The 23433-nt window shown below is 42.5% G+C and overlaps 1 protein-coding gene across 1 annotated transcript; it reads right to left on the reverse strand.

Annotated features, from left to right (window-relative positions):
- Positions 1–363: 363 nt before the first annotated feature.
- On the reverse strand, positions 364–5203 carry LOC134436338 (cathepsin J-like). The gene is made up of 4 exons (XM_063185498.1): positions 5174–5203; positions 3294–3579; positions 2988–3094; positions 364–2261 (listed from the first exon to the last, which is right to left on the reverse strand). The coding sequence occupies exons 1-3, from the start codon at positions 5192–5194 to the stop codon at positions 3054–3056; spliced, it is 348 nt and encodes a 115-aa protein (XP_063041568.1). The 5' UTR covers positions 5195–5203; the 3' UTR covers positions 364–2261; positions 2988–3053.
- Between the last annotated feature and the right edge of the window lie 18230 nt (positions 5204–23433).

Raw genomic sequence — 23433 nt, forward strand, 5'->3', positions numbered from 1 at the left:
ATGTGTGTGTGTGTGTGTGCATGCGTGCACATACACACGAGAGGCCTACTACTGACTACTGTGCTTACATGACCTGCCTGTTTGACAACGTTGGTTTCAGAGATCCACTGCTGTGCGTGCGTGTGTGCAGGTGTTTGATCGATGGAGTCGGACAAGCTTTTCCCTTCCCATAAGATGAAGTGTGCCTCTGTGTGCCTGTGTTTGGAAGGTGTAGTCAGAGGAGATGCTTGTTCTTTCCTTCCCTACCACTGTATGAGGTCACAGACTCCTGCTCTTTATTTGGCTACTGGAAGAGGCGTATGCTGCAGGCTCTCTCTCTCTCTCTCTCTCTCTCTCTCTTCCTCCTCTCCATCCTCCTCTCTCTCTATTCCTCCTCCTCATCTCTCCTCCTGCTTCAGGGTGCTGTCTCACTAGTGGTCATGGGTTCTTCAGTCTCTCTCTTTCTTCTTCTTCATCCTTCTCTCTCTCTCTCTCTCTCCCTCCTCCCCTCTCTCTATTCCTCCTCCTCATCTCTTCTTCTGCTTCAGGGTGCTGTCTCACTAGTGGTCATGGGTTCTTCAGTCTCTCTCGTTCTTCCTGTTCATCCTCTCTCTCTCTCTCTCTCTTCCTCCTGTTCTTCCTTCTCTCTCACCTGCCTTAGGGCGCTGCCTCACTAGTGGTCATACATCCTGAGGCATTTGGTCTGCAGTGCAAACGGAAAATTAAGTGTCTGCATCTACATGTATGTGTCTTCTATCAAAACGTTTAAGTCTAAAAAGTAATTTATTTTTCTATTTATGATCAGGGGTGCTTGGGGATCTTTTTTCTACTGTCTTGATATATACCACCACCCATGTAAATCATTTTGTATTCTTCTGAATCTACAGCATATTTTAGCTGTGAGTAGAATACTATTCTAGCACAAGTCCTTTTTTATGATTGGTTGTCTGTGTTGTATGTATACCCATATCAATGGGTGAAGTCCTGCCTTCCCCATTTGAAGTGCTGTAAAGCAAAACTACTGTAGTGTCCCCACCATGAACCTTTTTAGTTACCAGGGGCCATTGTTTCTCGCACATTCAGAAAATCTACTACAGAAAGATATTTTATTAAAGGGACCCTTAAGACTGAGAAGGTGCCAGATACATGTCTGTTCATTTTTTGTGTTCGTTTTAACAAAGTGGAAACTTCAATTACTTCAACTTAATTTGAAGGAAATTACGGTACAGCTTAAGACAATTTGATCAATCTATTTGCAGAAGGAGACAATGGTTTTACTCAGAGCAAATAGTCATCTTACATGGTACACGGCCTGCAATGTTACATTTGGGTTAGTTTAGGAAATACTTCTGGTCAGTCATTGGGATGGAGGGAAAACACCTACCGTACATAATAGATCATTGAACCCACTACTGTAGTCACATTCCATCAGGTGTTAAAGCTTCAAAAGACTTTTCATACGGCTAGCAAAACAGGATATTAGTCAAAATAAACAATCAGGAGTTGAATTGAAAAGGTCAGATCAACCGTAATGTGGTCGACAAATCACTCACACTAGTGGTGTGGGGTTGTGAACAGTTCAAACAGACAAAGTCTGGACAATTATTGTGAGTGAAGGAAGTTGTGGGCAATAATATCCAACACCGAAGGTCAGGAAACTTGTGGCGATTGGCCAAGGCAGTTTCTTGTTACCACTCCTTCTGAGCATGCCCAGTAGCCTACAAAGAGCCAAAAAGGAAGCAGGAACCATTTACACACATAACCTGTTCTCCAGATCACCTTTGCCATTTACAAACTCAAAGATCAAACAAACAGCGGAGACTTAAGTAATCCTGTGCCACTCCTTCACAAGTTTGTATTCCAAGGCACACCAGTTAATTAGGAGACAACAGTGTAAGGGTTAAGTCTGAACAATGCCAGTGTTAAATGTTCTATTCCATAAACTCTATTTTTTAATTGCATGGACTTGAGGTAAAGTGTGCTTTATTATCCCTGGCAGTTGTATACATTCTTGAATGGATTAACTTTGTGGTGATGGCAGTTCTGTGTCCAATACAATTAGGGTTGCAATCTTGTTTCCTTTGAAGTGCCTTAGTTACTGCTGGTTTCTGGGCAGCCCTTAAAAGGATTTGCAACAATATAGAAGCTGTATCCATCAAGTTCACATTTTTGGGTAAGAGGGGTAGTGCTGTGGCCATGCCAGGGGTAGGGCAATGCCACACTCGTTGCCTTTGTTCTTTGCCTTTTTCAAGTTGCCCTTCCCACCATAGTGTTTGCCACAACTGTTTTTCAGAGAGGGAGAAAAAGAGATAGCAACCTTTCAACAGCATTGGAGAAATGGTGCCACCTTGTGGCAGGTAAAAAAAGAAGCAAACACTGACCCCACTCAAAATGCCAACATGTGTTATTAAATGGTGTCACCTTGTGGCAGTCAGACAAAACAACACTCATCCCACTCAGAATACAACAACACTTGTTATTAACCCTTGCAAGGTGTTTGTGTTTTTGTTACATAGAAGGTGTTGGGGTCATTTTGACCCAGGCATATAGAAAAAATAATTTAAAAAGGAAAACATCATAGCTCATATCCACCCTCATGTTGCTCTCGTCATGCTTGTGTATTCCTGTGTATAGACTATATGTTTTTGAGAGTGGGAGATAGGCCTACAGAGAGAGAGAAAGACAAGGAGACAGTGAAGAAAGTCAGTAAACTCAATCCAAGATCTCGGATTGAGCCACTAGTGCTCTTCTCATGCAAGGTTAAAACATTGATGCACAACTGGAGGACCAAACAATATTTGCACTCCATTATCAGACATGTCACTGTTTTTCTTCAGATTCATGTTCCTCACTGAAAATGAGCCCAAGCCAGTGAATCTCAGTGTAAAATAATAATATTTGAATCTATTTTTCTCAAGCAAAAGAACTGAAAATGGGTCAAAATGAACCGAACACCTTACAAGGGCTAGATTTATTGTAAAGTCAAGCAGAAGAGTTTAGTCACAGACCTGTTTTTAACCAGCCAGTAGTCATGGCCCTTCAGGGTTCCATAGCCTACGAGCAGAACTCCATGGTTACCATTCTTGGAGCACAAGGGGACACGCCTTGTACACGCCTGGGGGTGGGGGTGGGGGTACAGCCTCCACATTTGTTCTAGCCAATACAATGGCCTGCCTGCGTCAATTAACACACTATGCATTCAGATAATAATGCAGCCAATTAGTTAAATTTGCTATGAGCACAGAGAAGGCAGAATGAAGCCATGCCAGGTTGCAGACCTTGGTTAAACCCAGCATGAAAAGGTTACAACTCACCACTGTGGTAGAAGATGAAGGTCAGCCGAGAGGCGTCGATGGCAACAGAGATGGGACCCACGTGGGAAACTGCCGCCATCAGAGCCTCCTCGTCACCCTTTGGCAGGCAGCTGTAGCCGGTGCAGTTGGCAGCTCGATAGCGGGGCTCGTAGGCTATAGTGGCAGGCAGCGACTGCATCTTGACTTGAGTCACCCAGCCTGCTTCCCTCCAGTCCACATGTGAAGGAACGGGTCTCTGCAGGAGTATTGGCATCCTGCGTGGTGATCTCCTGATCTCCGCTGGGGCCTACAAGGAATCAAGACACCAAGCACAGAACTGTGAAGCAATACTCTGCATTTCCATACAGTATTATACTGCCCAGCCCTACAGAGGCAAAGTGCAGTAACTGCTCCGACATTGAAACAAACAAAAACGTACCTTCAAAGCTTTGGTATTAGGTTGGATATTAGTTTTTGCTCATTTAATAGCAATATCTCTAAAAGGGGACACATTTGGACCGCAGGACTTTGTCACAAGACAAAGGTGGTGTAATGAAGAACGATTTCAACCTAAACTCAATGTTGGCAAAATAAGTAGTTACTGTACTTTGCCTTTGTAGGGCAGTATACCAACATATAAATGCACCAATGCTCTAGTGGTCTTCTGCAGAGCCGGCTTTACCAATAAGCAAACTAGGCAACTGCCTAGGGCCCTATCAAACCTGCCCACTGTAGGGGCTTCCAATAGTCAACCGCACCATGGTAAATGCCATAAAAAAGAGCCCTATGCCCATATTTTGCCTAGGGCCCCCAAAAGGGTTAGCCTTGCGACGCCATCCAATGTACTCCACCAAAGATTTTGGCTCTGCACATCGTATGGCAAAAGCCTCGAGCTCTGTTCTCTCAGTGTTTATCCATCAGCAAACAGTTGAGAGTGGTGACGCAGAACTCGCACGCGAGCTCCGTTACTGATTGGTTAAGGTAACTATATTCACACTTTTGTTTTGTTATTTGTACACTTTTGCGATGCTATATCGTAACAGTCATGCTAATAAAGCATAATATGGCTGTTAATTTTTATTCGGAACTCCAATGAATGTAAATGGAAGCGTAAGGTCAGACCATCTCCCACCATCCACGGAGATGGACTACTCTTGGCTTTTGCCAGACTGATTGACGGAGTCAACAGTCGGCTTTTCGCCCAGGCTACAAATGGGTAGACCCAGCACTGGTCTTCTGTCCCTACACATAACCACCAGTGTACTTATTCTATGGATAAAACTGTTGACATCCATCTCTGCATGTGTGTTGATGAATAGGTGCTAATAAAGAAGTATTTACTGTATGTCTTCTCCTCTACTGCAGTGTATACCTGCATGTCACGCAGAATGGAGTTCAGCAATGCACTGCCTATCTCATGGAAATAGATGCCTGCGTCAAATCTTGTGACCACCCCCCCCTCCAACACACACACACACACACACACACACATACACACACACAAACACACACACACACAACTGTACTTACATTTACTCTCTCTCGCTCTCGCTCTCGCTCTCGCTCTCTTTCACACGCACGCACACACACACACACTGTACTTACACTTAGGCTTCTCTCACTCTCTCTCTCTCTCTCTCTCTCTCTCTCTCTCACACACACACACACTTACTCTCTCTCTCTCTCACACACACACACACGCACACGCACACACAATTACTCTGTCTCTCTCTCACACACACACACAGACACGCTCTCTCTCTCTGAAGATGATGGATTCTGGTCAGCTGGATTTCTGTCAGCACAGTACTCTGTTGTACCAAAACCTGTCGCAGCACCACGTTTGACCTGCTCAGCAGTTACATGCCCCCCACCCTGCTAGTCACGCCTACTCCCGCCACAGGGGACCATTCCATAGACATAGATTATGGGACCATTCCATCAACGGCGTTAACCCCAAGTCCGAGCTAAAGTCGGTAAACTGCGATATTTTTTAGACAGAGATCAGTTCCATCAGTCTTGCTAACCTGAAACTCAGCTGAGTTGCCACGGTAATTTATGCTCCAACTCTAACCTGGTAGCTCCCAGGTTAAACACCAGGCTAAATGAATCAGTGTTGCAAAAAAAAAATGAACCTGTAGGAAACAATGTCACAATGGGCACGTTCCGCTTAATTCCCGCCATAATTGTATGAGATCAAAGCTCACTCGATTTTAATAGTTTATGATGTGATAATGCCAGTAAAAACTAGGCCTACAACAGTTACCATTTTCTTTCATTTCGGGGGATTTCTGATAATCAGCACATTTTAAAAAACTTTTATAGTGTTGATTTACTAATATGATATTGAACACTTCCTTACACGTAGACAAAGGCGTGAGTGGCCCAGTGGACAGGTGCAGGGCCGCTGACAGGTTTGGCTGGGCCCGGGACAAAATTTTCTCAATGGGTCCCCCCTCCCAACACCAAAAAAGCCCCCCACCCCCTCATCCCTGACGTGACGGTCCCTACACAAAATAGTCAAACGCCCAACCACAACCACGTAATTCCCTTGTGCAGCTCCAAAACACACCACGTCGGGATGACAAGCCCATTTATAACGGATAAACAAAAACTTATTTACAACCTTACGGATATGGACTGAGTGGAGTTATGGTTTTCAAAATGCTATCACAATAAAATCCACGCTATTGTATTACTTAAGCTCATGAATAGCACATTTTTCATCACATCGACCATTTTCACTTGACCAAGGGGAATCATGTCAAGGACGCGTGTATGTCCGCTGAACTTCCAGAGAGGGGAACAAGGCGGAGCACATTCATCTTGCGAGTGTCAAGTTCACCGCAATCAGAACCGAAAGTTAGGGTGACTTCAGGTAATTTGAGCCACGTTTTGGTAAATCGCTTGGGAAAATAACAAAATACCATCTATGCACTTTTAATGTGTATATATAATTAATAACTACTATATTTCATCATTTTGTGTTGGAATTATATTATAAAACATAATTATTTAGGCCCCACAAGTCTTGAAACCCTGGATGTGGCAACTTTTTTGGAAGGAGCCGCTTCAGCTAATTTGAGCCACCTTATCTGGTAATTTGAGCCGGTTAAATAAAAAAGGGAAAAAGTCAATAATTCATAATTCCTTTTCATACTAAATCACAATTCTGTACAGCCACATGTCTCTGGACAGTGTTCATCCTATTTTTTCACTTTTTCTGTCTCCTCTCTTTTCATCTGCATTCATTTCTTTTCACCTGTCATCTTCCTTAATTTTTCCTCCAAAAGTACACAAACATGAGCTAGCTACCGCTAAACAGCAGCAAACAGCAGCAAACTCCCATTGATTATAATGGTGGCTCAAATTAGCTGAACGTGGTGGCTCAAATTACCTTAACCCACTGAGCTAACAGTTGAAACACCATAAACATACTTTTTTCCAAAAAGGGTAATAATATGCCACACTAACAAACATTAATATAGTGCATACCATCCACACAGAAAACATACTTTGTTTTTATGTGTATATCTACTGGTATATGTAAGTTATAATACTTATAATCATTTGGCTAAATTTAGCGTGCCATGCTAAATTCCATGCAACTTTCTGGTGCAGCCTTCATTGGAATAAGTATCCCGCCCACCATATCAATCAAAACTCAATAAAATCCCCTGTTACATGTAATGAACTGTTGTGGCAACAGATTCCCATACTGTGTAGTCATTGGGTCTCATTTCCAGAGGGGCTAGAACCCCAAAACCTTAAATGGCTCATTTTAGCTGATGGCTCAAATTACCTGAAGTCACCCCAGGTTACCCTAAAACGACACCGTTATAACCCCTTCGTTACATTCAATTCTAGGCTATCTAAATGTCAATTTCACACGTTGACATGCCACTGGCTTATTTTAAACCAAATAAGTTTAAACCAGAGTCGAGTTACACTGGCTGTAATTCAGCTGACCGGGGATGATTCTCATATCAATTCAGCCTGATTGGCGTGCGCGTGCCTGCCTGAAACTTTTGATTTGGACACATAATTGCAGAGTAATGCGCATATTCATAAATTCAATTACATAGGCGCATGAAACACATTGTTATTAAGCCGTTGTGGTAATCAAATTATTCGATACCCCCTGTCTCTCTGATACTGAATCCCGTGTGACTTGCTCACGGCCTCCTGTGCCAATGTTAGGCTACTTGACGAAGGGGCTGGAAAAAGTGTGCCGTATGTAACCCAGGTCATCCGCTCGTGGAGTCATAACGTCGCCATGGGAACCGAGTCCGCTCGTGGGGCTGTTTACATTTTTCGAAAGACTTTCCGTTTGTCCTCGTCTACTCTTGTCTACTGATTGAAGCTTACCGCAGCTAAAATACACCATTCAATAGTGTATTATTGCAAGTCATCTATGAGATAAAAGTGTTTACTTACTCCACTGACGGAGTGAAGAGTCGTTGTGAACGTCGAAGGTTTTAAACCGTGAAGATTATTTTGCTGAAGACCGGATTGGTGTGATGTCCGAGTCCAAACCCTGTATGCGTTTCTCTCCACTTTGACGTCTGGGGGTCAGCCCAATGTTCCCACGGCCCATTGGTCCCACAGCCCATTGGTCCCACATTGCTAAGACTTTTGCGTTTTTTCAAAATTAGGCCCAATGGTCCCACAGCCCATTGGTCCCACAGCCCATTGGTCCCACATCACTAAGATTTTTTAATTTAATTTTAGGTCCGTTGGTCCCACAGTCCATTGGTCCCACATCACAAACAGTTCAATGGGCTGTGGGACCAAGGGACCCACTAGTTTGACGCCCTCTCTGTACTTCACATGGTAATCAAACATTTCAAACAAGCGATTTAAGGTTAGTGTTAGGTTTAGGGTTAAGGTTAGGGTTAGGGTTAGGTTTAGGGTTAAGGTTAGGGTTAGGGTTAGGTTTAGCGTCGTATGACGTAAGCGGTAAGTACCGAAAGGGCGTCGAACTAGTGAGTCCCGTGGGACCAATGGGCCTAAAAATTCAAATAAAAAAGCAATGTGGGAACAATGGACTGTGAGACCAATGGACTGTGAGACCAATGGGCTGTGGGACCAATGGGCCTAAATAATGAAGAAAAGTCTTAGTGAAGTGGGACCAATGGGCTGTGGGACCAATGGGTTGTGGGACCAATGGGCTGTGGGACCAGTGGGCCGTGGGACCAATGGGCTGTGGGACCAATGGGGCGTGGGAACATTGGTACGCTCCCGACGTCTGGCCGGGTCTTTTTCTATGGATTGATCCCTGTTCGAGTGAATTCAGCTGCTGTGTGATCGCCATCAAATACTACCGCGAAGGCGAACCCCAACAGCTGTGGCGAGCCTGGCCCTCAGATAAGAATTGTTGTGAACTGAATGAATGAACCCCTCTTATTTTGTTTTGTTTTCTTCTTCTTTTTTTGTGATACATTGTACTGAACGATCCACTATAGTTAAATTATCTGTCCTATTTATATGACTCTATCTACTCACCCGGCTGATTTAGCCTGCAAATTGTTTGATTAATAGCGCCTACTGTAGGCCTATCTGTTGAATGTAGCTACAGATTTAAATGTCTGCACTTTGTATACAGATTATTTATTGACTGTTAACACTTTGTTATTTATTTATTTTATTTGAATCTGCAGATTCTATTTTATTTATCTAAATGTTGTTTGCTTATTCATGTCCATCTAATAGGACAGATATGCACTAAGTTATTCACTCACCTATTTATGAAATATTAATACCCTCCTACTTATCATCTTAAATATCCTTAATACAATATTTCTAACTTACAAACTCCGTCTGTGTGTGTTTTGCTTTTGCTCTGTGTTGGTACACTCCTTTCTTTAGTAGCGAGCCTAGGTTTTATTGATGCGCAACACAAGCCCAGAGGGTAAAGACCATATTTTGTCAAAATAGTTAGAAGTAGGTTACAATTCTGGCGAGAGCCTGCCAGGAGAGAGCAGTGTACCAACAAGAGTAAAACAAACCAACTACAATCAGGGTAGAATAATGGAAATAGTAATAAGCGAACAGATTGACGTCCCAAATTCTGTTATTGTCACCGGATTAACCCACACGGAAATAGATGAAGAGGTAGGAAATCATCTAAAACAGTACGGTTCAATAAATAGAATACTAACTATTGATAACCAAAGATCAGAGTTTCATCTCTGCTCCATTGTAGAGTACGCCTATAACACTGCAATGCACACATTAAGACCCTCACTTTCGCTAGTCTTCGAAAATTCAGCTGACGCAAACATTATTTTTTCTATACGCTCTTTAGACAGTGTTTACACTAGTACCGCCAGCAGTAACGCTACCAAGGGCTATAGTGCAGCAAATACCTCAAACAATCTTTCACTTGGTGATGCAAGCATCAAATTTGGTTCAGAGGTGCTTCAGACCCTACCCTTTTAGAAAAGGTCGCTATCCAGGTGAAAAAACAAAATGGCGGCCATTTTCCAAGATGGCCGCCAATTGAACTGCTTTTAAATGGCTTTTATGTTTGTGACTTTTATATTTTGATTGACTGATCATATTTTGAATATTTATGTATGGAAATATATTATGTTGAGCATGGCAAATTCAATTATACACTCAAAAAAACTAAAATATTGAAAATTATAGTATTTTCGTAATTACATGTAAGTAAACTAACACTCACTGAATGATTCTAAATATTACAAAAACAGTATGCCTATAATGATTACATGTTTGTTGTTTGGGTAGGAAAACTCTCTGATGCACATGTTGGATTAGCTCTTTTTAGTCCTCACATTTGCAGGAACTGTGTACAGTTGAGGCTAAAGCAATAGCATTTGCATCTTCCTCGGCAGTCAGTCTTGCATCCATTTGTCAGTTGCTGGCAACTCTCCGCAATTGCAGGAAGCTTTGACCAGAGAACTTTCCAGGTCTCACCATCTTTTTGCCACCCCCAGTTGGCAGGGCTTTCAATTTGCATTTTGCAAGGGTTATACAATACCCTTACAGAGATATAAAGTGCAAGACTGGGCAACAGCAGGCATACATAGAACATGTATTAAGAAGAGGTATTGTTGTACATTTTCAGTTATGTCCTATTGTGACGATTCTGACATGGTGATAGTAGCATTGTGAAATAATAATAAATATAAAGTAAGCAATTGTAATGTGCAGTATTTACAACTAGTTGGTATCCAGTACAGTCATTAAGTAACAGGCATGAAGCAGCAGCAATATGTGTGTGCATGTTTGTGTGTGCTTTTGAGTTAGTTCAGTGTGTGTGTGTGTGTGTGTGTGTGTGTGTGTGTTTTGAGTTAGTGCAAGTAGAATGTGCAATCACAATTCAGTGTTGAGGGGGGGCTATCAGTGATAGGAGGGCAGGTTAAAAGTTCAGCATCCTGATTGGTTGGTGTATGAATGTCGCCAGCCTGGTAGTACGGGAGAGGAGGCACCTGTACCTCTTTCCAGAGGGCAGGAGACTGAACAGTTGGTGTGCAGGGTGACCTATGTCCTTGGTGATTATAAGTGCTTTTCGGGTGAGGCGGGTGGTGTAAATGTCCTGCAGGGAGGGGAGTGGCGCTCCAATGATCTTCTATGCTGTGTTCACAATGTGCTGGAGTGTCTTCCTGTTTTGCTCTGTGCAACCTCCTCCCCACACTGTGATGCAGCTGGTCAGGATGCTCTTGGTGGTTCCTCTGTAGAATGCTGTCATGATGGAGGGTGTAGCACTTGCCTTCTTCAGTTTGTAGAGGCGCTGTTGGGCCTTCTTCACCAGTGATGATGTGTTTGTGGTCCAAGAGAGGTCGTCACTGATGTGCACCCCAAGGAATTTTGTGCTGCTCGCTCTCCACAACATCATCGTCGATGGTCAGTGATAGCAGTTGTTTTTGGCCCCTCTGAAAGTTGACAAAAATCTCCTTGGTCTTGTTGACATTCAGTAGGAGGTTGTTGTCCTTGCACCATCTGACCAGCAAGTCTACTTCTTCTCTGTAGTGAGTCTCGTCACCCTTAGTGATGAGGCCCACCAGTGTTATATCGTACGCAGACTTCATCAGATGGTTAGTGCAATGGGTCGTTGTGCAGTCATGTGAACAGCATGTGCCCAGCGTGAACAGGGGGCTAAGCACACAACCTTGCTGGGCCCCCGTGCTCAGGGTCAGGGTGCTTGAGGTGTTGTTCCAGACATGTACTGCAGCTCAAAGGATTTTTAGCAGACATCTTGTGTAATACGGTTAAAGGCCGAGGGGCTATCCTTTTACCACCCAACCGTACAAAATATCAAAGCACATTGAGATATGGGACACAACAAGGTTCAGTCATCTTCTGCCCAAGCCGGGCTCCGCCCTACTGGTGACAGCTACACACAGTAGGGCTAGGAGCTTGCTCAATCCCGCTACAGCGGGATCTCCACCCACTTTGTCTGGAACCAATCAACTGAGCATTTTCAACCGTCCTGGGTAGAGGTGTGTTCAAGGCAGTGACGTGGTTTATGCAGAGACGTTCTATTGGGCTAAGAAATGTTTGGTTTAAACTTCGGCACAGCCCTCAACCAGTAGCGAGGCGGGTTAACCAGGACATGGAAACAAAGTTCACCCTGTATGGACACGCTAATCGTTATAGTCCTGGTCAGACCAGAATCGCGGTATGTGATCTGAAGTCTATGAAAATCAGGCAACTTCTGCCCTACACCCAGCTCGATCGTTCATCCAGTGTCATTTAAGTCCTGTGCGATCTGTACACCATCCGGGTAACTGAAGCCCCGTTACCCTTGGCTCAGGTCTCCCGCGCTGGCACATCCTGTCAGTTCAGGTGCGGCTATCTAACTAAATTTCTAACTACACTAACTACATTTCTAGTTAAGCTATATAGAGGGTCTTATTAGATAGCATATGGGAGACTATAAATACTATAACAACTAAAGTGAGTATACTACTAAAAGAGTTAGTAAACTACAACTACAGCTATTGTACCACAAGCCGACACTGAACCCCATGCTGAGTCTCACAGCAGTGATGTCACCAGTGTGCCCTGGTTGTGCTATAACATCACTCTAATACAGAATGTAAACAAAATTAAACATTCTATTCCAACAGTGATGGCAAGGTTAGTATGTATTAATGAATACCTGCTATCGGACAGCTGTATGTCATAAATATGCATTTTCAGTCATGTAAGGCCTGCCATTTTGAAAAGTGGTGGCCATTTTGTGATGAAATATCGATACTATTAAGTTGTTAATATTTCCATCACTCAGATGTCTTGATTACTTGGCATTCTAAGACGAAAACAGCTTTTTTCACCTTTACTGAGGCGGCCATCTTGAAAAATGGCCGCCATCTTGTTTTTTCACCTGGATAGCGACCATTTCTGGGAGAGTAAGCCCTGGAGAACCTGTGTACCTGATTTGGTGCTTGCATCACCAAGTGAAAGATTCTTATTGAATATTGACTTAACAAGCCTCACTACTACCTTGAGGAACTGCAAGCCATTGCCAATAAGAGTGGAAGGTCTTTTGAACTGGTGCTACAAGAAGAGCTTATGAAGATGCAAAGAGGAAAAGATGTGTCCATTCCTGCCATTAGTAGAGAGTCCAAGAACGTAGAAGTGCCATCCATGCAGCAACCCTCCCTCCTGCTGGGACTAGTGTCACCTGAATTAGTTAAGACCTTGCCAACAGTGTTGCCACCGTCTCCTTCAATTCACCATGGTCAGGTTGGATCGAGGGCATTTACACAAGCATCACCAACACATGCTGTTTCCCTGCCGCGTCAGACTACCATGAGGAGACCACAGTCATTGCCCTCAACTATAACAATTAACAACCCGTCACCATCTGCTATGTTGACAACCGCCCTATCTTCTCAACTGCCTGTTAACTTAAACCACCGCCAAGGCCCTCTGTTGAACAAAGACAGAGGCGACTGTGAGACAGCTGCAGTGATGCCCCCAGCCATTACCGTGAATGATGTGAATCCACCTGCTGTACAACGTATGGTTGTCGAGCATGTAGTGCGTACCAACGAAGCTCTAGCTCCAATGCCATCCTCCTTTTTTCAAGGGCAATGAAGACAAACATCTATAAGTAATTGTTTGTATGCAAATAAAGCACTTTTCTACCCTAAAAAAACAACACATTTTGAAGTGAATGTATCATAATTGAGCCCAACGTCATAGGGGCCCAGTTATGGGCCCCCCTCTATTCCAGAATTCCCAGGGCCCGGGACAAAAAGCCCTTTAGTCCCCCCCTGTCGGCGGGGCTGGACAGGTGCGCTGCTTAACCGCGCGAATAACCGCAGAAATACACCAGCGGCGATCTGAGCGAGGCGAGCGACGGAAGTAATTGACTTTGTATTGAGTCGCGCGACAAAAGCGATTCTGGAGACTAGAGCGATTTGCGCGACGAGCACGACAGTTTGAAGTTGAAATCCTTTCAACTTTCTATGACGCGGTTCGGCGACAAGCCGCGACAGCCAATGACTGTATAGAGGTCAGTGACCACAGCCTATGGGAATGTTTGAATGCTTTGCCTTCTGCTTGTAATGGACCTACTGTAGTCGCTTCAATCGCGCGTATCGCTCTGTCGCTTCAATCGCATGGCGCCTGGTCTATTCGCGCGGTTAACCGCACAAATACACCTAGCGCAACAAGACGAGGCGAGCGACGGAAGTAATTGACTTTGTATTGAGTCGCACGACAAAAGCGATTCTGGAGACTAGAGGCGATTCGCACGCTGAGAGCAACAGTTTGAAGTTGAAATCCTTTCAACTTTCTGACGTGGTTCGGCAACCAGCCGCGACAGCCAATGACTGTATAGTCCAATGGGAATGCTTGAATGCTTTGCCTTCTGCTTGTGATGGACATACTGTAGTCGCTTCAATCGCTCATGCTGCACAGAAGCGATTCTCTGTTGCTTTAATCACGCCGTTCTAGGTGTATTTGTGCGGTAACACACGTTTCACTATGGTGTAATTGGGGCATTAGTGGCATCATTGGGTGCTTCCAGTTAGACTACATCAACAAGCCAGAGATGACCTGGGAAAACGGCGAACGTTGCTGATTACCAGAGCTGTCAACGTTCCCGTCAATGGCTCCGTTGAGCAGCTGCCCCTCACTGCTTGCCTGCATGTATTTTCATAACATGTGAAAAGATGTCTGAACAAATAACAGCATCTGCAAATCTTGGTTGAAGAAGGGGAAATGTTTGTGGTTCATGCATCACGCTTAAACCTTCAAATACACATCTTTTATTATGGCATGCAAATGCAATCAGTGTGAAGGATAGGCATAATCACATGAAATGTGGACTCGTTGCAAATGTTGAATCGGTTTATACGTTAAATTGCGGCACATAAACAGTAAATTTATCTTCTACTCCTCACATAGGGCGCCGTGCTCGATATAATGGTGTCCCGTGCATGCGCCCTTGCGCTTGGGATATCTATAGCCTACGCATCCATCCACGAGGTTGTGAGCGTCACTAGAACTCTAAATATTCTTCGCACACTCATCACAGAGCAGCCACGTCCTTGCAGTGCAGCAACGTTTTGGAATAGTGTTGCAATTGCTGGCAAAGTTGGAATGTGCCCGAAGAAACATTGCAAGCAAAGCTGAACCACAGATACTTCCAGGCTGGATTACTTCCAGGTCACCCAAGTTCTGGGTCCTAAATTAACCAAAGTCGCAATTCGAAGGGAATTTTTCTTCATTGCTTTTTTCTTTTTTCCACAATTCAGTGTTTCATTTCCAGTACGTAACAGATATCAAAACATGGCGTATGATTCAATTTCACAAGTGATTTTCAAGCGTAAAACATCACAATTTTGATTTCTCGTGTGACTTCCAAAATAGAATAATGAATGAACGAAAAAGTACACGGACCCAATCGGAGGAAACGAATGGTGTTTCATTCTCAACAACAGTGTGTGATAGGCTAGTGACAATGGCCTCAAAATTTTGAGACACCCCAACCGGAGGTAGAACAAAACCCAATAATGTTTTTCCTCATCTCTAAGGTGTCCCATACATGAAAATGATTCTTGGCCAAAGTGATTTTAATGCTAAGCCTAAAAATTTTACACATTTCCATATGCACCTCCAAACAAAAAAAGCACCCAAAATGTGACTTCTCCGTATGGGAGTAGATATACAAAAAAACATGCAGAAAATTACCAGAAGCTCTGAGAGCTTTGAGAATTGGTATGCTTGTGCCCAGGGGCTACCTGCACCAGATAGAAGTGGTTGAATTTGACCATCTTGATGTATGAAGGAGATATAGGCATTTAATCACACACCTAAAATAGGCGGAAAATGAAAAAAGTGATATTTATACAGAATGTCATCATTTACATTGTAATTGCTTTGTCAGGGAATGTCATATGCACACATATGATATCTTGATGGAAAGGTGAGATCGTTCTGAATCCAGCAATATCTCATATGTATATATTTTCTGAATATTAAAGATGGCATATCGTTCAATGTATGAGGTGCCCAGAATGAAAAAAATCGAAAGGGAGTTACAGGACCTATTTCAATGCACTTAAGTGGTGACAGGAATGCTCACAATTGTATTACAGTAGGCTATATTACTTCAAATAAACTTATTATTAGTGTGTGGTGCTATAGATTATGCTTGAATGAAGAATCAGATTAGGGTGAAAATATCACTAGTGTATATATACGTATATACAGTATATACTGTATATCATTTCTTGCACATCTGTAGGTATTGTTAAGCTGGAAAATGCAGTGACTCCACCTACTTTCAATGCCTTGCAACTAGCTCATCAGAATATTGCATCAATCCTTTCAGGTAGATGTGATAGAGGAAGGGGAAATAGAGTGGATGTTATTCAATTTGTTCAGAGATCTTTTATCCTCCATGAAGTGAAGCTCTCCAGTTCTTCTCCCATGAAAGAGCCAGCTATATATATATTTATATATATATTTCTTGCATCTGTAGGCTATTGTAAAGCTGGAAAAGATGAGATTGTGCTGAATCTAACATTACCTAATATATATATTCTCAACATTAATGATGGTACACCGTTCAATACATAATGTGTCCAAAAAAGAAAGAAAATGAACCAGTCCATTCCATAGATATAAAAGTTCAAAGGCTGGTTCATTAATTAACCGTATGTGGTGCTCTGAAGCCTAGTATATATTTAAGTGTAATATTATTAACCAATACAACACAGTGAGGGAACTATATGGTATAAGGATATTTGTTCTTTAAACTTCCTTACAATAATATAGCGTACCAGATACACTGCACCAACATACCACTGATGTATACAGGTATCGTAATGGCTTTGATCAATCAAAGTACACCATAATACAAAATTGCCATTCAATGTCCTAACAATTAGAGAAAGAGAAAAGAGAAGAAAGAATGCATTGTGTACTGTACTGTATCACTTAAGGCAGATGAGAATAAACCTTTTCACATTTCTTTTTAAAATAAGATACTATCGGGGCAGTTCTAATTTGGACAGGAAGCTGGTTCCAGCATTTTGCATAATGACTAAATGCCATCTCACCCTGTCTAGACCTGGTCAGTATAGGGAATTTAAGTTCATTGCATTTCCTTGACTCTTTTATCCAATGGCTACATTTAGTGTGTGTGGAAAATACAGATTGTGGGCTTATCCTGTATATAGGGTTATAAGAGTTGAGCATGAAGATAAATACTCCAAGAAGATATTTGTATGATATGTGTGATATGTGTGTTTTCAGCTTCTTAAAAGTTGAGGGGGATGACCAAACTCTTGTATCAGCTGGTAACTTGTCAGACCATTGGGATTACCTTGTCAGAGGCCAAGGCCAGACTGTTGGTGTTACAGTATTGCGAAGCAACATTACGTTTTAGTGCAGCCTCAGATAAAATGAAACGGTTCCTTCCAGGAGAGAATTGCACTCAAGGTACAGAACCTGAGTGGCATATTGGGTCAGGTACAGTCTGATTTTCTGTATATTGAACAGTGCAAAAGAGCATCAGTAATTTAAGCGGTGTTTTCAGAAAAGATGGGTAGTCATAAATAATAACACCCAGGTTTATGTAGCGTTTTCTGGGGTAACAGTGGTTGACCTCATGTAGGCCTGTCACGATAACAATTTTTGCCAGACGATAACGATAACAAGAAATTATTGCGATAATCGATAATATTGTCTCTCGCCATTTTCAAACAATATAATGTGCAATAAAAAACACTGCTATGCAAGGTGCGGCCTCCTTCTTGAAACATTGAATTTAACATTTGGGCCAGCAGACTCAGAGGTTTAAATAATTAAGATTGACGCCTGCTCCAAGAAGAAATGTGTCAAACAATATAATGACGTAAAAATGCAATAAACATGTGACTACACCCCTTCACATTTTTAAAGCATCACGGCGGGGATATATATATATTTTTAAATACATCCTCATGGAGCACAATAGGCTCTAAATAGACTTTTTTTGCATTTATTATTAGGGTAAGTTATATAGGCCCTAGTCTTTCTTTAACATTTTCTGTTATTTGTCTTTCTCAAGCACACTGAATGGCTTATAGGCCTATCCATGGTGTGATGTAATATAACCTACTGGTAGTGTATTGTTAATTCACAAATTATTACTTAGACAGCTTATTTCAAACAAATGCACGTTGTTACAAGCCAATTGTCAGTCAAAACCCAAATCAGCCCTGTTAAAGGCATTTCAACATCAGCAAAAAGCAAAAGAGCATGAACAGATGCACAAGTTCCAGGTGCAGGCAGCTCCCTCCCTCTCTCTCTCTCTCTCTCTCTCTCCCCGATACCATCGACTGGAACAAGTTGCAATTCTGCGCACTTTAAAGTCCTTTATGAACGCCCATACATTGATTCTTATGAGTTATGAGTCGCATGCCTCTGTTTCCCCTGTAGCGTGCTCAACCGTTCACATTCTCCTGGTGTGACAGATTTAAATCCACAAATCGTATCTTCATGATTTGCTTGCGGACTGCCTACTCATATTGTTAGGTCTAAATAAACAAGAAATATAGCGAAAATCACAAAAAGAACAGACAACGAACGTCGGGGTAGGAGGCGCATTGAAATAATAGTGGAAACTCGGCGAGGTTTAAAATAACAGCCTCAGAGCAAGTTTGTCGCGACGGTTACCACTATTTCATGTTTGCACAAACACGTCGTCGTGGATATTGGGTTGCTGCGCATGTTTCAAAATGAACATTTGCCTCCGTGGTGGAGCAGTTCATTCCCCTCTCTGAGGAACGTTGCAGATGCGCTGACTGAGACTGGAAGAATATTGCGCTCCTAGTCTCTAGCGCTGATTCTTTGTCGAGGCTTATAAGCGACGCGCGGGAACACCAGCGTTCTATTTCAAAGACGCAAGTAGCCAGATCAATGCACTTATTCCAACCAGAACTGCACTGAAACTTAAAATTACACCAACACGTAAGCATCATTGCGCTGCATTGGCCTATAACGCGCCATCAGTAGTCTTACGGCTACGGTAGAGAAAGGGAGAGAGGGAAAACAAAACATCACGCAAATAACTTATCGTTACTTATCGGGGCCAGAAAAGTGATCGTTCTTGTAAAAAGTTATCGTCCGATTTATTGACTTATCGTATATCGTGACAGGCTTAACCTCATGTCTTGCTTGATATAATGGCAGATGATGGTGGTGTTGCTTCATCCATGTGGCCAGGTCTGAGAGACAGGCAGATAGACACATAGACATTGCAAAATGGCGGAACCAAGACAATGCATTAGAGCATTATAACACCCTAATTTTCCCAGCTATTTATTGTAATTCAAGTTGTAGACATTGAATGCATAGCTTGAAATGGTACAAAGGTAATTAGAAATCTAGTGGTGAAAGAGATGTTCTGAAACGTTTGTAGTGTACACGCAGAAACTATGGAGTTATCTCGCTGGACAGACAGGTGTTTATCATCAACATAGCAGGGAGCAGGGTGAGTGGACAACATTGCCCAGTGAGATGAGATAAAGATGGCAAAGACAGGGGTGCCTAGCACAGAACCTTGGTACCCCTGAGAGGATTTGAGTTGAGGGGTCTTGACCATGGCACATCAAAGGAATGCCCAGTGTGGTCTACCTCCGATGCCTTGTTCCCAATTAATTGTATTAAGCCTACATTTAGCAAATGGACCAGGATAGATAACGTCATTACTCTTCTGACTTGCACTTTGGTTGGCCCTTTCTTCCAGGTCCAGCCAAACAATTTGCTTAGCTGTAGAATATGATGTGGTAGCTGGATTGAAGTCTAGTGTATTTGACACACTGTTATTTCCCTTAGTTTAAAGATCGCCTCTCAACGTAATTTAATTAATATTGCCGTGTTCCCAATTGTTATTGAATGTGTTACGCGTTGGTCCTGTTTTAAAAAACGTTCTGGTTGCTTTGTTTCAAGACGTTTTTGCAAGCTGGCAAGGTGGCTTGTGGAGAAACGAGAGAGTGTTCCGTGTTTCTCGTGGAAATGCGTCTCTGATTGGCTCACTCCTCCTGCTCTCAAAGAAACGCGTCTCTGATTGGCTCAGTCCTCCAGCCTTGGGAGAGAATGTAATGGGAAACAGAGTCGCCACTTCCCCGGAGGGTACTGCACTATAGGGGCGCCAACGGAGGCGTGCAGGCTCCATTCAGGGCTGTGCTCTTTCGACAGCGACCCCTAGGCGAGCTGTAGGCACGGAGCAACCGGAGTGAGCAGGCTTTATGTATGAGGCTTTGTGCTGTGTGTGTACCTGAGAGTAGCAACCAGCTGATAGCTAAGCTAAGCTATGTTTCGGACCACCAGACGTTGCTTGTTTTGAAAACAAGCAGAAAAAAATTACTCGACATGTTTTTAGATAAATGGGTCGATATAAACCTTTGTGGGCAACGCCTTCTTTCGACGTGACGAAACACAGAAAGGCTTTCGTGATTCGCTCGTTTCTCTGCATTATTGATGTAAATTGGGAAACACCGGGAAACACAGCCAGGAGAGTTGACGCACCGCTATGAGAGCCTTGCAAGTGAGTTTAACTTGGGGTGACCGTCCGATCTTCGAAAGGAGTGAGTAAAACTGAGTTTTATCGGAAGTTGGCCTTTAACAAACATACCCTAGCCTTACCTTTCCTCCTATTTGCCAAAAATGATTTGCCAAACTGATCTGCTACCGGATGAAGAAAATTGTGAGACATCATAGTTCTTTACTTGGTCAATCCAGCCATATAGTCATCAGATGACATGGATAAGTTAAGTGAAATGTCACCAGTAGGCTACAGATATGGTGCTTTATGACTTCACTAACATTTAATGGCAGAAAGTGGGTTAATCAATTTAAAATAAAGGCTATGAAACAAATAATTCACTGAATTCAATTCACTAACATGTGACATGATGGTATTAAGAGTGTAGTGGAAAGCGCGCACATCCAGCAGAAAAGCATCAGCAGGTGCCAAATCAAAAAACTTCTTTAGATCTATGATCGAAACGTTGCTCCAAATAAATTAAGTCTTTTGCAAGCAGTGTGCAGATCCTTTTCCGCTCCTACATGATGCTTAAGCCACACCTGAGTGATGTCAGGTAATGCCTGAGTGAACCTAATGAAGAAGCTGTGCATGGATCTATGAACTTTTGAATTCACTAAATATGTTTGCTATTCCCCTCCCTGTTTATTTCAATAGGCTCATGAAATAAAATGCCTTTGCTTCCTGCTGTCAGGTTTTGGTAATACACATACCATTTGTATGCAAACATAAATCATTGCTTCTTCCAGGAGCAGTCTTTATTTATCACACTACCACCACCCAGCACCTCCTCCCTCCCTCCTCTCTATAATCACAGCAGACCTGGTTAAAGCCCATTAACTGGATAGGACATCACCAAGACTGCTAAAGACATGTGGTGCTGAAGTGGCTGAGCTGCTGGAATATTTATTCAGCCCAAGGCACCAACTCTGAACACGTTATGCCTTATCCCGGTCCTCAAAAAGCCACATCCAAAAGAGATAAACGACTTAAACCGAGAGGCCCTCCCTTCACACAGCATGAAGACAATGCTGTTACATACACTCAGACTGCAGTAAGTCATGCACTGGATCTAGTACAGTTTTCATACCAGGAGAAGGTTGGAGTGGATGATGCCATCACATACCTATTGCACAGGACATATAGTCATGTTCCTTTACTTTTCCAGCGCTTTCTACAACATCCAACCCTCCATTGGGAGAGAGGCTCCTGGGTTTGGATGCCCTCCTTGTGCACTTGATCAGGGACTACCTAACAGAGTGGCCACAGTTTGTCAAACTGAAAGATTGCCTCTTGGACACTGTAGTATGTGATACTAAAGCAGCCTGGGGAACTGTGCTCCCTCCTCTCCTGTTCACTTTGAACACATCGGACTTAACATATTTACAACACAGGCACATACCACATGCAGACATTCTTGGATGATAATACAATTGTAGGCTGTATTAAGGCAGGAGGGAATACAGGAGTACAGGGCTTTGCAGTGGTGTAATGCACCTACAACTCAACAGTAAGACCAAGCAGATGAAGGTGGACTTTTGGAGGTCTAAGCCCGCTCTGCAACCAATCTCCATTGAGGTTGATGAAGTGGAGATTGTAAGCACATCTAAGTATTTCAGGGTATAACAAGACAACAAACTGGACTGGTCAGCCAAAGATGCAGTTTACAAAAAAGTACAGTATTGGCTATACTTGTCTGCTATAAACTCCTTAATATGTTCTATGAGACTGTTGAAGCCAGTATGTGTCCTTTTCTATGCAGTGGTGTGCTGGGGAGGGAGCACAATGAAGAGGGGGTATTGGGTGTCTTGAAAGACTGATAAGGAAAGCTAGCTCTTTCATGGAAGAAGAACTGGAGACCTCCACTTCGTGGAAGATAAAAGATTTCTGAACAAACTGAATAACATCCACTCTATTTCCCCTTCCTCTATCATATCTACCTGAAAGGAGTGATGCAATATTCTGATGAGCTAGTTGCAAGGCATTGGAAGTAGGTGGAGTCACTGCATTTTCCAGCTTAACAATGTGCAAGAAATTTTATATATATTGAAGAGTTCAGATGCAAAACCCCCTAAGTGCCATTTCAGAAAATAATCTTAATTTATTTTTATTTAATACAAAGCTATCAAAATTCAATTTTTCTTGTTTTGTTTATGTAATATAACTATTTATATGTATTATCAAGTACACGAATGTAGACCACACCAACAACGGGGTTCTCTAAATATGTAGAATTGCAGGTCTTCAGAAATGGAGTTAGGGGGTTTTGCATCTGAACTCTTCAATATATATATACACACTAGTGATAAATATATTTTCACCCTAATCTGATTCTTCATTCAAGCATAATCTGTAGCACCACACACTAATAATAATTTTATTTGTAGTAATATACTGTAATACAATGGTGAGCATTTCTGTCCCCACTAAAGTGTATTGAAATAGGTCCTGTAACTCCTTTTCGACTTTTTTCATTCTGGGCACCTCATACATTGAACGATATGCCATCTTTAATATTCAGAAAATATATACATATGAGGTATTGCTGGATTCAGAACAATCTCACCTTTCCATCAAGATATCATATGTGTGCATATGACATTCCCTGACAAAGCAATTACAATGTAAATGATGACATTCTGTATAAATATCACTTTTTTTCATTTTCCGCCTATTTTAGGTGTGTGATTAAATGCCTATATCTCCTTCATACATCAAGATGGTCAACTTCAACCACTTCTATCTGGTGCAGGTAGCCCCTGGGCACAAGCATACCAATTCCCAAAGCTCTCAGGGCTTCTGGTAATTTTCTGCTTGATTTTTTGTAGGCCTATATCTACTCCCATACGGAGAATTCACATTTTGGGTGCTTTTTTTGTTTGGAGGTGCATATGGAAATGTGTAAAATTTTTAGGCTTAGCATTAAAATCACTTTGGCCAAGAATCATTTTCATGTATGGGACACCTTAGAGATGAGGAAAAACATTATTGGGTTTTGTTCTACCTCCGGTTGGGGTATCTCGAAAACGAAGGCCTTTTTGAGCCCATTGTCACTAGCCTATAAGGCAACATGCCCACAACAACAGTAACGAAAGGTAAATGTGGAACATTTGGACAGATGTGACTCTCGTAGTGGTGTCAACA

The sequence above is a fragment of the Engraulis encrasicolus genome, chromosome 20, assembly GCF_034702125.1.
Source record: "Engraulis encrasicolus isolate BLACKSEA-1 chromosome 20, IST_EnEncr_1.0, whole genome shotgun sequence".
NCBI lineage: Eukaryota > Metazoa > Chordata > Actinopteri > Clupeiformes > Engraulidae > Engraulis > Engraulis encrasicolus.